The sequence below is a fragment of the Tachypleus tridentatus genome, chromosome 7 (assembly GCF_004210375.1).
Source record: "Tachypleus tridentatus isolate NWPU-2018 chromosome 7, ASM421037v1, whole genome shotgun sequence".
Classification (NCBI taxonomy): Eukaryota; Metazoa; Arthropoda; class Merostomata; order Xiphosura; family Limulidae; genus Tachypleus; species Tachypleus tridentatus.
The window spans coordinates 150,421,986-150,438,646 of NC_134831.1; the positions used below are offsets into that span (position 1 = coordinate 150,421,986).

General features: G+C 33.4%; 1 protein-coding gene across 6 annotated transcripts in view; it reads right to left on the reverse strand.

Moving 5' to 3' along the window:
- The window catches only part of RecQ4 (RecQ4 helicase), an 82,760-nt gene that overhangs the window by 26,697 nt on the left and 39,402 nt on the right, over positions 1 to 16,661 (reverse strand). For 4 of the 6 annotated variants that reach the window (XM_076514734.1, XM_076514735.1, XM_076514736.1 and 1 more), the window contains 3 exons: positions 16,231 to 16,323; positions 11,435 to 11,571; positions 8,683 to 8,949 (listed from right to left, as the gene is read on the reverse strand). In XM_076514734.1, coding sequence (XP_076370849.1) covers positions 8,683 to 8,949; positions 11,435 to 11,571; positions 16,231 to 16,323 — 497 coding nt within the window. The remainder of the gene's footprint in view (positions 1 to 8,682; positions 8,950 to 11,434; positions 11,572 to 16,230; positions 16,324 to 16,661) is intronic. The other 2 variants (XM_076514738.1, XM_076514737.1) reach the window with 1 other exon arrangement.

A 16,661-nucleotide genomic window follows, 5' to 3' on the forward strand; every position in this document is an offset into this window, starting at 1 on the left:
GTAGGTGTCTGTGACATGTTGGTGATATATTTAAAAAATAAACATACAGCAAACAATCCATTTTTTAAAAAAATAATGTATTCAAAACAAGTCAAATGCATGTGTAAAAATTTTTTACTCTCTGAAATATCACAGTTATATCTGAAACTCTAAATGGTTCTCTTTCATCGTTAAAAGTCCACACAGATTGATTTGATTAATTGAGAATCTACTTGACAAAACAAATTACTTTTTTCTTTTCTGTTTCTTACAGTACTGTGTAACATATTAATTTACATTACCCTATAGATTACCATATTTATATCTTGATTTTTAAATAACTGTCTTCTGTTTGTTAAAGTCCACATGGATGGGTTCAGTTACTTTAAAACATCCTTTGACAAGACAGATAATTCATCTGACTGCAAATCTCACCTTAAAATACCACCAGTTATGGCTAATTACTCACACTCCAGCTTAATTCCCATTTTCCAACAGTAGAACAATCAGGAGAAAGGTGGCAACAGATGAGCTAATATCACCAGCCACCTCCACCACTCTCATGGAAGGAGAAGAATAATCAGAAGAGAAAGTCAATATAATGGGTGACAGGCCAGACTAATACAAACATGAAGGTGAAAGAACAACATTCTATGATAGAAAGAAGTTGGAAAATGTTTATTGTCAAGTGCAAACATACACAACAAGATATCTGTGCTGTTCAAAAAATGTAGTGCATAAGTGGTAGAGAAAGAGAAGGTTGGGTTGTCAGGTGGGAAAAAAAAGAAGAAAGAAGAAATAAGAAGAAGAGAGAAAAAAAAAGAGGTAACCAAGTTGAAGCCAGCCAGATGGGTACCACCAACAGCAAATGACAGAATATCTCTAGACAAGATCAAGACTCAAGATAAGGTGGGTGAGCATCAGGACAAGTATAATACCAGACCAGGTGGAAAGCAGAGATAGCCAGGTCTGGGAAATAGATGATCTGAAGACAAAAGACATAAAAGAAGTAATATTGGTTAGGCAAAAATGAATAGTCCTCAAGAGAGCACTGTCATTGGAATATATTTGAGTTTCGATCAAATAACAGCACAATATATTTTTAGCACAGAACATTGATCTGCTCCCCAAGTGGTGGTAGGGAGGGCACGTAGGATGTTCAGTGCTCTTGTACATTTGACCCGTAGCTGCTTGATGTGTGGTATAAAGGTTAGATTACAGTGAAAGATAAGCCCCAAGAACTTTGTCTCAGGAACTACAGGCAGCACAACTTCACCGATGCAGAGTTCAGGATCAGGGTGAATACTCTGTTGGCGGCAAAAGTGCATGCAAACGGTTTTAGAGAGAGAGAAAGTAAAGCCGTTTCCTGTGGTCCACTCAATATACTTCATGTTCGACGACTGACATGAGATGTGAAAGTCATTGACATAGAGCTCGTTTGCAATAGTAAGAGGGAGTTGTTCAGTGATAGCATTAATTTTTATGCTGAAAAGTGTGACCCTCAAAACATGGCCCTGAGGGACCCCATGTTCCTGTAGAAAAGAACGTGAAAGTGTTAAACCCACACAAACTTTGAATCTCCTGCCTATTAAAAAATTCTAATAAAAATGAGCAAATGGCCACGTAACCCATATATATGGAGGTCTCAAAAAACGCCATACCTCCATGTTGTGTCATAAACCTTCTCAATTTCAAAGAATATTGATACAAGATGTTGTCATGTGAGAAAGACTTCTCTGATTGACATTTCAAGTCAAATAAAATGGTCCGTGGTGGAGCACTGTTGTCGGAACCTACACTGGGTAGGCGAGAAGAGGTTCTTTAATTCGAGGAACCAAACAAGACAAGCATTAACCATCCTCTCCAAGGTTTTACAGAGACAACTTGTCAAAGCAATTGGATGGTAGTTTGAAGGAACCTTGGGATCCTTCCCAGGCTTACAGAAAGGTAGGACAATAGCCTGATACCAGGCATCAGGAAAAACATTCTTCTGCCAGATCCAGTTAAAAACAATTAGAAGAATTGCAAGAGAAACAGGAGATAGATGGAGCAGTATGTCACAGTGTACATCATCAGGTTCAACCGATGTAGTGCCAAACCGATGAAGGGCCAATTTGTGTTCCATCAGTGTAAAGGCACGATTATAGTCATAGAGACAATCAGCTCGAAAGAAAAGAGGTGATCGCTCTGCCTGAGTCTTGATGGCTGAAAAGGTGGAGGAAGCAGAAGTGCTAGATACCCAGCAAAAGCTTTCACTTTAGAGTACTGGCAATGCTCTGGGTATCAACTTCCTGGCCACCAGAGAGTAAGATCGAGAGAGGGATAGAAATTATTGCCCGCGAACCTTTCTAATCTTTTCTGGTGGTAAAAGATATGCCAGTTGTGAACTTAATCCAAGATTTCTTCTGGAAAACGTACCGAGGTTTTAGGAATACATTGAGCAACTGCTTGTATAATACAGTCAGTTACTGCTGCCACACAGTCGTCTACTGATGGCTGACAGACGATGGCACAATTAAGTTTTGCGAGAGCAGTAAAAGAGGACCAATCTGCCTGACCCAGCTACCACCTGGGCACGTGGGGTTGGGTGACATCCACCACGGCCAGTCTTTCTCAAAATTATAAGTAAATTATCACTGCCTCATGGATTATTGTCAACACTCCATGAAAAATGGAAGAATAATGAAAGGGAGCAAACTGAGAGATCAATAGTAGTAAAAAACTGACTAGGTGCATGAAAATAAGTAGAAGAACTGGTATTGAAATAAGAAAGGTTGTGATCAGAGAGCATTTGCTCTATAGAGTGACCCCTCCCTATCAATATCAGCACTTCCCCAGAGAGGTTGATGCCCATTAAAGTCCCCTATGATTAAAAAGGGAGCTGGCAACTGTTCAATGAGAACATATGATTGATCATATGTCTCTCCAGGTGATAGGTAGAGAGAACAAACAGTGATGGTACGACCCAAGGAAACATGGATGGCTTCAGCCTCCAAAGGGATGTCGAGTGACAAAGACAGGGTAGGCACATGCTGACCAACCAACAGTGCCACCCCTCCATGCACTCTTGACTGTATCAGCAGGTTTCAGAACTGTTTCCTGTAAGGATGATAGGAAGCAATCAGTGTTTTGATGTCATCCAGATTAGAACGTAAATGTTGACAGTTCCATCGTATCAAGCTGGCCATTTTTAATTACGTGTAGGCAAAATGGGTGGAGAACCCTTCTGTTTATGACCACGTCTTTTTTCCTTACTGTCCTTATTCAAGAGAGGTCTATCGAACTCTATGGATCCTGCCCTGGGTCGATGGGACATGTCTTTGCTGTTGGAAGGGGACTTTCAGTGACTGAGGACATGAAAGAATGGTTGTTTTGTATCTTGAGATGGGAGAAGATGTCTGTACCCGGAACCAAAGGATGTGGATCTTGGGTTTTGTTGGAATGTACGTAAGGGACAGAGATGAGTATTGAAGTTGTTTCATCAATTTTTTAACCATGGAGGTTAAAGGGTTTTTCATTTGTTTTGAGAACGATTCTTTTGGAGGCACAGAGAAATCTTCCTACACTCCCACTGTAATTGTGGAACAAAGTTCAACAGCATACATCCGAGATGAAGAGGTGGAGAGCAATTTTCAAGTCTCAGGATAAGTAATGCCATGAATTGTTTTCAAATGCTGCACCTCTATTTCTTCCAACCATTTAGGGAAAGAACGAAAGTAGGATGGGTGAGAGCCATTGCAATTGATGCAATGAGCACACGTCAAGGAATCCTGACGTGACATCTTTGAGTGACCAAACTGCTGACACTGGAAACATCGGAGAGGGTTTGGAATGTATGGCAATACTATGCAAATAAGATAACCTGCCTTGATGGTGGCTGGTGAGCATGGTGATGTAAATGTTAGAATGAAGATATTGGTTGGCATCCTAATTCCATCCTTGCAAGTGGAGATATGCCTCACAGCAGAAACTCCTTGAATGGAGAAACCAGCAAGAATCTTGGGGATGTTCTTCAAATCTCTCTCAACAATAACTCCTCATGATGAATTCAAAGTAGCATAAGGTGTAACCTCAATAGGTATAGACCCAGTTACCTTGAATGCAAGAGGAGTTCAATGTGTTGAGATGTGGATGTTTCCACCAATATGTCACCAGATCGAAGCTTCTTTACTGATTTTAGTGAGGCAGCAAGTCCCTCTATTCCCTTCTGAATTAAAAAGGAAAACATATGCCCCAAAGGTCTGTCTGAAAGAGAATGTAATATAAGAAAATGAGGTACAGGTGTTACAGATGTTGAAGATTGCTGCTCAGAATCTTCAAGACGTGGTCATTTACCTATGGACTGTTTTTTCACTATTTTATTTAATTTTTTATTTGGAGGATCCACAATAAAAAAAGGGAAATTTCGATGCCCACTGACTCCACCCACCATGGATCCCTATGAAAGGACACAAAAATGTCAAATAAGGACACTGTAGCAATGCCAGGGTTTTGTGAGCACTATACTCAAACACCAGCATCAGATACAATATCCACAACACCTGTTGAGAACTTCCAACACTTGTACTTGGTTGACCCCAGCCCAAGTGGACCAGCTGAATGTCCCAAGGAGGGCCACCCCAATGCTGAACGTTTGCAGGAATTCAGGGATAAAGTGGTGTGTTAGGGTTGGACCCCTCAGCCACCAGGATCTTCTCCTCCCCTTCACAGGTCGTCATGCACGACAAACACGTGGGTGGATGTTCAGACATCAGAGGAGGTAAATTGAAAGAACAGAATCTTCCCTAGGAGGTCCCCTCACCATGTACAGGAATCCACACTGAGGGGTGTGAACAGATGTAAGTCCAGATGAGGTGGAGTAAACAGCACTCCTACTGTGGTTTGGATGCTGTCTAACTATCATGTCAGGGATCTGAATAAAAATTCCAATGATCAAGAAGTGTCCACCAAGGGGAACTCATCTGAATCTGACCCATGATAATGGGAGCTTCCAAGGAAGCTCACATCATCAAAACATTGAACATCTTGGGCTATCAGAAAAGGTGAGAGACATATGAACTGTTTGCTACCAATCCAAAGACCAAGAGGAGAAGGCTGTGCCCAACTGAAGTTGGAAAGAAGAAACTTCCACCCTGACATCAGGAATCCAATCTATTTTGCATCCTGTAGGAGCATAGGGTGTGGTCCCTGAACTGTGAACAGGAGAAAGCAAAAGCTAGTCATTCCTTGAAAGAAGAGAGCAAAGACTCATTGAGTGAATATATCTAGCAAGATATTTTATACCCTGATAAAACAATTAAAATAGCCAAAGTTAGTCCACTTTGTAAGGCCTTGAACTGGAAAACCCAAGTTAAAGTAATAAATAATTATTTATGAAGTGGGTACTACTGTTATGAGGAACACAGAACTGTAAATTAACAGAAGAAATGGGGGCTTCTAGGATCATGAATGTAAGAAATGAAGCCAAAGCTCAATTCAGTCCTGCAAATGAAAAATAAATGAACCTGTCAGTAGTGTAATAAAGCAAATATTTAAAGTCCCATGCTGACAAAAAATTAGTATGAAAGTATGATGAGGCACACAATTAACGTTTATAGGAAAAAACAAAAATTCAGATAGAACAATGGATTATATTACTAGTAGAAATTATAAATAATGCAAAAGCAGTAATTGAGTCCTACACTGATGAAAAAAAACTTATTCAAATAGAACAATGAAATATGTTATTAGTAGTAACATGTAAGGTACAAACTAACTAAACATATCTAGTTAACAACAAGCTTATAAATATGAAACAAACATTTAAATATACCAAGTCCACAAAGTATGTAATAATAATGAACATGCAAACCAATGAAATTAATCTAGAAAGCACATTAATAATCAGTAAAATTAATTCAAGTAGAACAGCAAATTATATGTTACTAATATGTTAATTTAAAATACCTAGGTAAAGTACTTGTTAATAATGGACTAAGAAAACCAGGAAATTTGCAGAGTCAACAAAGTATAATATTAATGAATGAGAAAAATGATTAAATTTACCAAAAATATAAAGTAATAATCAACATTTAACTTATAAGTAATTTAAAGTAATTTAGAAGACAATTGACATGTAATACCACAGATTCCACAGAAAGAAGAAGAATTCACCAAAGATTGGCATGGCAACAGATGATTGGTACCAGAAAAAGGGAGTCTAACGTATCTACTCATTTCTTATATCCTATTTTCAGAAACACTGTCACATGAAAATCACTGGCTGAATATATGAATCCAGCTCCCTGCAAATTAAGTCCTGTACCTCCCTCAGCAGATAAAATTAAACCCAATACTGGGAAGTTGTCACTTACATTAATCACAAATTAACACTAACATATCTAATAATTCAGTAACAAGAAATAAATGAAAAAACAAAAATTGAAACAAGTGAATGTGAACTCAAAAGTATAAAACTATTGAAAAAACACAAACAGAAATAGGAAAAAAGCACATTCATAAAAAATAGTCTTATGTGACAAAAACACATACATTTAAACAATGGTGTGTCAGAAAAGTGAGGAATAAGTTGAAACAGCTGTACCAATATAGATGGTGCAATACAATTGGTGGAGAGTAGTCACATGGCATGAACTTGTTCAAAAATGGTGCCAAACTGATGGGGTATAATGGTGCACTGGCAGCAAAAATGTTTTTAGCAATGCTTAATGGTCAAACAAAGATTGAGATAGCTTTTTATGTGAGAAAATAAGACTGTTTTGGATTCAATCCCCATAAGGCATTTAATTGAGGAACAGCTATGAAGTTGTCAGAAAGGAATTTAATGAAACTATCCACTAGGAGAAGTAATAATGGAATCATGCCCAGCTTTCTACCAGAATTTCAAGCATACGAATATGAAAAAAGAATTCATTGGAGATCCATGTGCCAGATGTATGATTGACATTCAGGGATGCTCCTCAACAAGAAGGGGAAGTATAGATGAAGAAGTGTATGACCAGTATGGGTGAATGTAATGGAACACAGATATTAATATTGGATCATTCCAGCCACCCATATAAAATACTAAAATTTAGGAAGAAACAGGAGAGCCAATGAAGCCAAAGAATCCAATGAGGCATACCTCTGGTTGTGCAATGATCAATGGAGGAGGTATATACATGTGTGTCCCAAAGAGATAAGCAATCCCCATGAAGCCATGGATACCACTCTAAATCTCACATGCAGAAAGAGTAGGATAGCCATGACTCCTAGTGATTGCAAGGTTCATAATAATAAGCAGATGAGAGAAGTCTCATCCCAGCAGAGAAAAAAACTGAACCCTTCCCCTGGTGAATAAGATAAGGAGAGAAAGTGGTGATGAACACAGCCTCAAAGGGACAGAGGACATAGATGGATGTGGAAGAGAAAGGAAACAAGAGGGAAGGGAATTAGAAAGTCTGTGGGTATAAAACAGAAAAACCCCTAGGTGGATGGAAAAGTGTAACCACAGAAGCTCAAACATTGATAGATAGATACCCACAGAATCCAACAAAATGAAAATATCACTGAAGAGCTCAATGTGTTTGAAGTCAGGTAGACATGGAAGTTGGGAATCAGAGACTAAGCCAAGGTACAAAGTGGAAGTGGGGTTTGGGACAGTGTGAAAATCATGTACAAAAGCAAGGTTGATGACAGGCAGCCTCAGCCAATTATTTAATCAAATTAGAAATACAACCAGGACAAAATAAAGGAATTAAATAAAAGAAAAAAGAAGTTGAGATATAAGGGTATCTCTTCTCAACAACCCCCAGGAACAAAAAGTCAATGGTAGAAGTGGAGGAGTGAAAGGAATGAGAATCATTTGTAAATTTTACAGGGGCACTCTGAAGTGCTCCAGACTGCAGGTGTGAAGAGGAAAGGTAAAGAATTAGTGTACAAAACAAATCGGGTATAGACAGGAGAAGTGGGTACTGGAGAGCAAAGCCAAAGTCTGGCAGCATAACAAATACCCTGCCGACAACAACTGCCATGTCACCCCAGGGAACAAGCCTCCAAAAGCCATAACTGTTACACAATTTGTGTTATGAAATTAGTCACTCACACAAGTAGTAGAAAATGTTACATGAACAAGTGTTCAAAGCTTGAAGAAAAAAAATAAGAAGATTAAGTTTCATAAGCTTTGTAAATCTCATTAAATTGACAAAGAAAAACACATTTGATGTGTTCACTTCTGAAGAACAGAAATGTAGATCTCATATGTAAAAATTATAGAAGCTAGTGCACAGATAGGCTGTGTTGCCGTCACAGTAGTGAAGGGCTAAATGCTGCATAATAACATCATCATTCAGTAGTACAATTTGTGAGAAATCTCCCGACTTGATTTGAAAGTTTTCTGAAGGCTATTGGCAAGCAACTCACTAAGACAGATGTACTGGGGAGATAGTTACCTATGTGCAAAGTTTGTATTACCTTGATATCAACATTTCACTTCTACTTAATTCTAGCTAATAAACTACACAAATAACTTACATATCACAATGAATCAATAAAACGGATCTCTTTTGTGATGTATTCTCACCAAAAGAACAGACACTTCCAAATGCTTAATAAAAACACATCTTGTAACATTATAATTCAGAAACTAGATTTTCTATTCCTATATACTTCTCACTAATACACCATAAAAAATTTTGTGTTGTAAAAATGTTTTACATTGCTTACTTTAGTAAGCTGCAAGTAAGATGGCCGGAAATTGTGTGACCATTCTGACAAGCAGTGGGCCTCATCAATGCAAGCAAAAGCCACTGAAGGAAGATTCTGTGGAAGAATGTTACTGCCAGAAAATCCAGCACTTACGATAGCTTCAGGTGAAATAAGAAGAATGTGAGCACTTCCATCAGAAACTGCCTGTGAAGCCTGTTGACGTTGGCTATCTGACATACCACTATGTAAGCACACTGCTTTTAAACATGCTGGTAAACCTGAAACCTTAAAATGAAATTAAACAAATATTTGTTAAAAGAAAGAATTTGGTTTCATATTATCATTTTATGTTATTTTTCTATCTAAACTAAGATAATATTTTTTTAATGTAAAGCATTATTTTATTAACAAAGATTTTGACTAGTTGCCAACAACACTTAGAAGTATAGAAAAATATAACAAAAACTTGCCATTTAATATTATTATTTTTCACATACTGAAGTATGATTTAACTAAATCTTTTAAAACCATTTTCACATTCCAGAAATAGATCAGATAATAAGATGCATTTGGTTGATATGCAAGGTAGTTTATTGATTATTTGGGGTCATTACTTTCTGATAACTTTTGAGTTAAATCATTTAATAAACACTGTAAGATAACAACTGTTTTCAAAAATGTTTCTTACATTATGTAATTATTTTTCTAGTATATTGTGCAATATCATTTATGAAGTAACAAAAATAAAGAAAGATCTCTCATACATGGATTATTCATGAAATAATCTTTTCTTACATTTTGTCTTCATTAGCTCAAGTCATATTTTTTATAGAACAGCTACAATTGTCAAATAAACCAGAATAATTCTATGAATATCTCAGTTGTTTATTACACTACCAGGTTCTCAAATATGGAGAATGCAATATTTTATTCTAAATGTACCGATCACTATCACTAACAAAGTTCACCAAATTTGTGTTTTAAAGAATAAAATACAAAACAAGTATCTTCATTTTATGTCTAATCACTCTGAAGTCTATAAAAACAGACAATCAAAAATCATATCATGAGATTGCTGAAAATAACATCAGTAAGAACTGCAAAAAAGAGAGAGAAGAAGAAGTTTCACGTGGAAATGTTTAAACCAATGGTTAAATAATTAAGCCAATAAGTTACCAGCAAATAACCACCATATAATCTAAAACAAGGCAAACAACAATGTATTTCGATTCAACTTTATATTTCTGAAACAAGTAGAAAGTTTAAAAGGATTCTGCCAAAAATACAGCTTCAAAGTGTGGTTCAGATAAACACTTACCAAACACTTCTACAATAAGATTCATATCAAACATCACACACATCTTACTAATTTAAGTAAAAACTTCTGTACCACATGAAAATATATAGAAACTAGAATAATGTTTCACGTGTAGGAATGGTAAGAATTATGTTGTTCAAATAAGAAAACAAGGATATAAGAAAGTCATTAGTACATGATATATCAGATTTTGAAGAAATTAGGTGCTACCACCTACACCATGAATGTTCTAAAAAAGGGTATGAAACAGTCTTTCTATTGGAAACAGAGACAATATACAAGATGAATAGTTGACCAAATGTGGGCATAAATAAGGAATAGGTTAATTGACATTTCTACCATATGTATATAGTATATTTTGCCACCAATTTTACTTTTAACTAATTCCTTACATCTATTAACCCACAGGAGCATAAATTAATGTCAGCGATAAAGTGATGTAATTTTACTAGAAAATACCGTTTTACGTGTTACTGTTGTTAAATACTTTTAAAAATGTATGGATTTCATGCACATCTGTATCACACACATAAGATCTCTTAATCTAATAGTAAACTATTTTTAAAATTTATTCACATAAGCCTGAAGATGGCCATAGTTTGCAGGCAAATGCTGTTTTTTTAGAAAAACATGTTCATATTTTTGTGTATTTTCTCCAATTTGCAAAAATGTTATATTAACATTAACTTTTAATAACACAACCATTACTTTGAAAATATTAAAAACTGTAAATTCAATTCTAACAAAATATTTTATCACTAAAGCATGTCAGACCACTAATTTGGAAGTATTACAAAAAAACAATTACCCAAACATATTATCTTATTATAAAAAGAATAAAAATTTATTTTTAGTTTTAAAAACTTGCAGTTAGTATTCATTCTGTTTTAAAATTTACTTCAGTTTAACTGCATACAATTAACCAAAATTTTGTTACAAATATGAGAATTGCTATCAATGTGATAATTAGATGGAAAAAAAAAGAACTGTTTATCTGATAATAAAAAAGCTCTTTCTTAACAATTCATTACCTGCTCCTTATTTTAATTTTAAAATACAAGAACTTCACACAATGATCATTTCTGCAAGCATTTAGTAAACCAATTTGTATGTCAATTTGCTTTCAAATAACAAATATTTTGTACTTCTACTCCAAAATCGAATTACTATATTCCAGAGGTATGATTATCACTTTACTTAAACTTTGTTTGTTATGTAAATATGCTGAATAAAACTATGCAAGTTTTAAGCATCTCACTTTACCTGATTCTTCTTTTGGTTACATATTATTGTACAAATGAGTTTCAAATATATAACAAATACTGTACTTTCAGTAGAGTATTATTTTATGTAAATATAATTTGGTTTTAACTGGTCCTAATCTAGTAACTAGTTTATTTTGATTCCCTTGCTGCTCTACTGACATAACTGAAAAAACACAATTTTTTTTACCTGGTCTTCCATTAAAGCAACAAGAGGTGACACCACCAGGGTTATACATTTTCTTTCCTTGGCATATAAGTATGCTGGAAGCTGGTAACATAAAGATTTTCCAGACCCAGTAGACTGTACAACTAATGTAGACAATCCTATACAGGGAATACTAAACCTTAGCTGTCATAATTACAAAAGGACATGGACTTTTACAAAATAAAAATAAAATCAATACCAAACACAACTAATGATAAAATGTTTACAATCAGCTCACCTAAACTTTATGTATTAAAATTAAAAAGTTAAAATTTTGATACATAAAACTAGAAAAAAAAAAGCTAGCATTATCTGTATTTATGTTTTTTTTAAACAAGCAAATGATAGGCAAAATACTAATCATTTGAGATAAAAAATTAAACATTAACACCATTGAGAAAATCAATGGTATAAGCTATTAACTCTAAGACTATATGCTATTTTGAGATGAAAGCAATAATTTACAGTAATAAATATATTAGAAAGTAAATAAAACATTATCTGTAGTACGTATTGTCAAATATATGCATTTAATACAAGATTTTATTTTGAGTATGTACAAGAATATCTACTGGTAATATACATTGTAAAAAAACATATTTTAACACATTCAACACCCAGAAGAGATCAACTCCTCCAAAAATTTCTTAACAACTTATAGATTTTAATATGTGATCATAATAATATCAAATTGCACAGTCCACCTTTACCTAATAATGTTCATATTCATAGCTAATGTAACTATTAAGAATTATTCATAAATGTGAAAAAAATAAAACATTTTCTCCAACACAGTACATAAACTTTAAAGTATATACATTCATATGGTGTTGTCGACATTAATTCACGACATGCAGGAGTTGTAATTAATTTTTATATTGTTAAGTGGACCACACCCATTATCATTCAAAACAGAGTTACAAAACAGTTGTGCACATGCACTGGAGGAGTTGTAAGGAATGAAAATATCATAGAGAACCTAAAGATCTCACTGTAAAGTTGACAGGAGCATTCAATATCTTTCAATAAACTGCTAGTAGTGTAATGATTGTCAAATATGTTGTTACTTTTACTTTAATGTGATATGTCATCAAACACAAGGCCTTGATCAAAACAAACTTTGGTTTAACATACACACACACAAACACATATATGGTTTTCCAAATTTACAAAAGTTTTATAGTCTGTCCCAAAGATATTGTATATGTTGTTATCCCACCTCTGTATTTATAATTTGTTGTCAGATGTTTCAAGTATCAAAGACAATAGCTAACATGTGCATAAGTGTTTTCATAATTTCTCATAAACTTCTTGATTGTTCACCTGAATAACTTTTTATAATATAAATATCATAATTCTTGCACTGAGATTCAGTCTGATGTATTCTACCCCCATTAAAACTTGTAAGGCCATAAAATATAGTCTTGAAAGTTCAGGAGACTGCTAGTTTTGAGTCAAAGTGAGTTTTTATGATGTATAATTATACACTATTGGAAATATATAAACAAAAGTATAAACTATATAATTACAATATGCATGCAATGGGTCAAATAAGTGATACATTCTTCGATCGTCCTGCAGATGTTATATTTAATTTGACAGTATGTTTTGAATAAAACAGAAAAGAAAGCATTACTTCATAATCTAAAGTTTCTAATTCCACCTTCAACACTGAAGTGTGAAGATTATTTGTTGTTTTTTGAATAATCATTACAAATTTCTTAACAGAAAATAGAATATTATCATCATCATTCAGAGACTGAGTTTAAACCAGATAATCTTAGTCAAAAAAATGTCTAAATATTTAATAATGCAACTAGTAAGTTATGCTGTAACTGTTTCAAATAAAACAAGAATATTTATAAGTTTAAAAGCAGTTTTGATGATCATACAAAGTTTGTAAAGCTGAAAAATAATCTACAAAATGAGATAAATAGCATAATAAAATTATTTTATATGAATTTGAACTAAGATAAATTTATAATTAGCAAACATATTTGAAGGTTATGTCAACACATATCACCCTAATGTTTCATTTGGTGTTCCTATAGGAACATATGATGTTTTATAATGTTTATTGTGCAAGGTTTAATGTAGATTATTTGTACACATATATTCCTTTAGAAGAAATTTTACAACCAACATCTGATCTTATGTATCACAATGAAGACGAATGGAAAAAAATATTTCTTTCATAAATTGGTAGGATTCAACATTTCATTTTCTGTGTGATAGTAACACACATGGTCAAACTTGTGGAATTGTTTGTCAAGTTTCGAGCTGTTTTATTACCAATGATACATGTTGATGATATTTTTGTTGTTTTTAATGATAACTGATTAAGTGAACCAATTTTTACAATATCTAACAGTCAAAATACAGTATTAAATTTTTAGTACAACATCAATTGGCATTCTTTGTACACATTAATAATGGAAGTTTTATATATGAAGTATATCACAGAAAAATCATTTTCAAGTTTTATTCTAAATTTGTATAATATTATCTTGATTGAGATATTAATAAACCATGTTTATAACTAGTATCTATGAATAATTTCATAAGGAATTACAAAATATTAAAAAATGTTTGATTAAAAATAGTTTTCAAATAATATGATAGATAACATTTTTGCATAATTTTTTGATAATGTTGGAAATTCTAATCAGATAAAATTTAATTTGTCAAAACAAACAATGATTATAATACTACCATATATGCAGATTATATATATGTGAATTCAATAATCAATTACATGTGATATATTATAGAACTTTGTACAAAGGTGATTTCAGGGTGCTTTTTAATGCATATATATATATATTCCAACATTTTTACAGGTATAAAGAAAGAATTATCTTTAAAAACACTTAAAACTGTAATGTCAAGCCAACCACTAGATGAGTTGAAATATCCAAATTTAGAGACTTACAACAGGTTCAACATATGAACTCACATGCTTGATGAATGTGACATCATGAAGTGCTTGAAGTCCTGCTTTGAAGACTTAATAACATTTTAAACATATAAAATAGCCCTTAGACATTAACAAACTAAGACCAGAACTGAAAAGAAAAGGCTCAGGTTTTGATTTGTAATAAAAAGTGGAATTACAGTATACAGGAATGAAACTAATATAATAGACAAAGAAAGATGTCTCAGATGATGAAAAAAAAACAATGAAACACCTGCTATAATAGTAAATAAATGTAATTGTCCTTCACATCTTATCCACAGCAACTCAGAGGTCCCAATAAATACTGCTTGGAATTTACAACATTAGATATCAAAGTTGATTATACACTGCACAGAACTCTTATGCAACATGGTTAGGAGCTTTCTGTCCTGAAATCAAACTATACCACTGATTTAAAAATGAATAAAAGAACTATCACTTTTTAAATTCCTGGACACTCACACTGGAAGTAAACTATCTAATCTGTGAAAGAAGGAAGCTGTGACACCAATTTATCAGAGCTCGCAACAAGTCACTTCAAAATCCTCTAAATAACATGAACAAGCAAGTAAAATTGCTAATTAAAATCAAGCAGCAACACAATTGGGACACATTCTGTACATCCACAGACAAATCCAATCTAGCACTTTTCTGTTTAAGTTTAAAAAGGTCTGCAACAACACTACAAACAATATAAAATGCTACTATAACTTACAATAATTCCGTAGCACACACTGATGATGAAAAAGCCAACCTGTTCACACACTTTTATACTGACACTTTCACCACATTAAACCAAACTAATTTTGATAACCAAAACTTTAACACTATTTATAATCACATTAATACCAATCACGCTACTTTTAAACTGTCATTCCTAGTAGATCTATCTATGTCATATGAACACCAGAACTACTACACACATCTCATCTCTTTTACAGAAATAAAAGTAATCCTTAAAACACTCAAATGCACAGTACTGGTGTACTAAATAATTTTTATTTAGTTAAATAAAGCACCTAAGAACACAGATAACAACACACACAAAGCAAACAATGTTCTTTAAATGCTATAATTTAACTGGCTTTCTAACTAGAACAAGAAGGACTTGTATTAATTTCCTTTGCTACTTGATCTAAATACCACAATAAACTTTAAACTAAAGATGAAACTGACAACTGACAGAGCATTATACATGGTTTAATAGATTACAACTTTACCTTTCTATTGATTATAAGTTATATTGTATAAAATGCCAGAGAGTTATTGGCAATTTGTGAATGATAGGATGGGACAGGTGGGTGTGGCAAGTGGGTCTGATTTTCTAGTCTATGAAACAGTAAAAAAATAAAGTTTAGGGTTATAAAGATCAGATTTTGCTTTAACAATACTTATATGATAGTGAGTAATTTATGTTATGCTCCCTATTTTGGAGAGGGATAGTAAATAAATTAAAGTGAAAACCTAGAGAACAACTGTCACAAACAATTCTTATATTAGAAGAGAGAGAGAATTTGTTAAGTACTTTTTTAAATAATTAAGAACTTAAAACTTATGACATCAAAATATGATTAACCAGCTCCATTGTGATGCCATGTTTATAATAAAGTGGTTTAATCAAATTTTGAAAGCAACCCTGTGAAAGGTCGTGACATGACTACTTTGAACTATTTGTAGCAAGAGAATTATCAACTTCTGTGAAATACAGCCAACAATTTGGTCTATTAACTGTATGGTTAACAAATACCTGTAAATGTAAGACATAACAAATGGAACAAGATATTACATGCTTAGGTGCATGACATCTGATCCATTAACTTACCACACAAGATTCTTATAATGGTTTTCTCTTGACCAGGCCTGAAACTGTCATATCCCATCTTTTTTAGGCCTTCATATACAAGAGGAGGAGTTTCTGGTAAAATTAAAACAATATATTCTTCCTCTTCAGATCAAAAACGTTTGTGAATAACTCATTATTTACTGTTTCATACAACATGTGTATATTAAGCCTGAATGTCACTTTACACAAAATTTTCTCTTGATTTAACAATTGCTGGTGAAATAATTTTCACTCTTTTCATGAAAATAAAACAACAAAAAAATTATTGTATCAAATAATCCATATAAATACACGTATTTTTGGATTGATCTGATCATTCTTCAATTATTAAGACTAAATGATACACCCAAAACTGTCAGACAGAATTATCAGTCTTCAAACCAAGTTCTCCTTTCTAGGTCTCTTGTCTT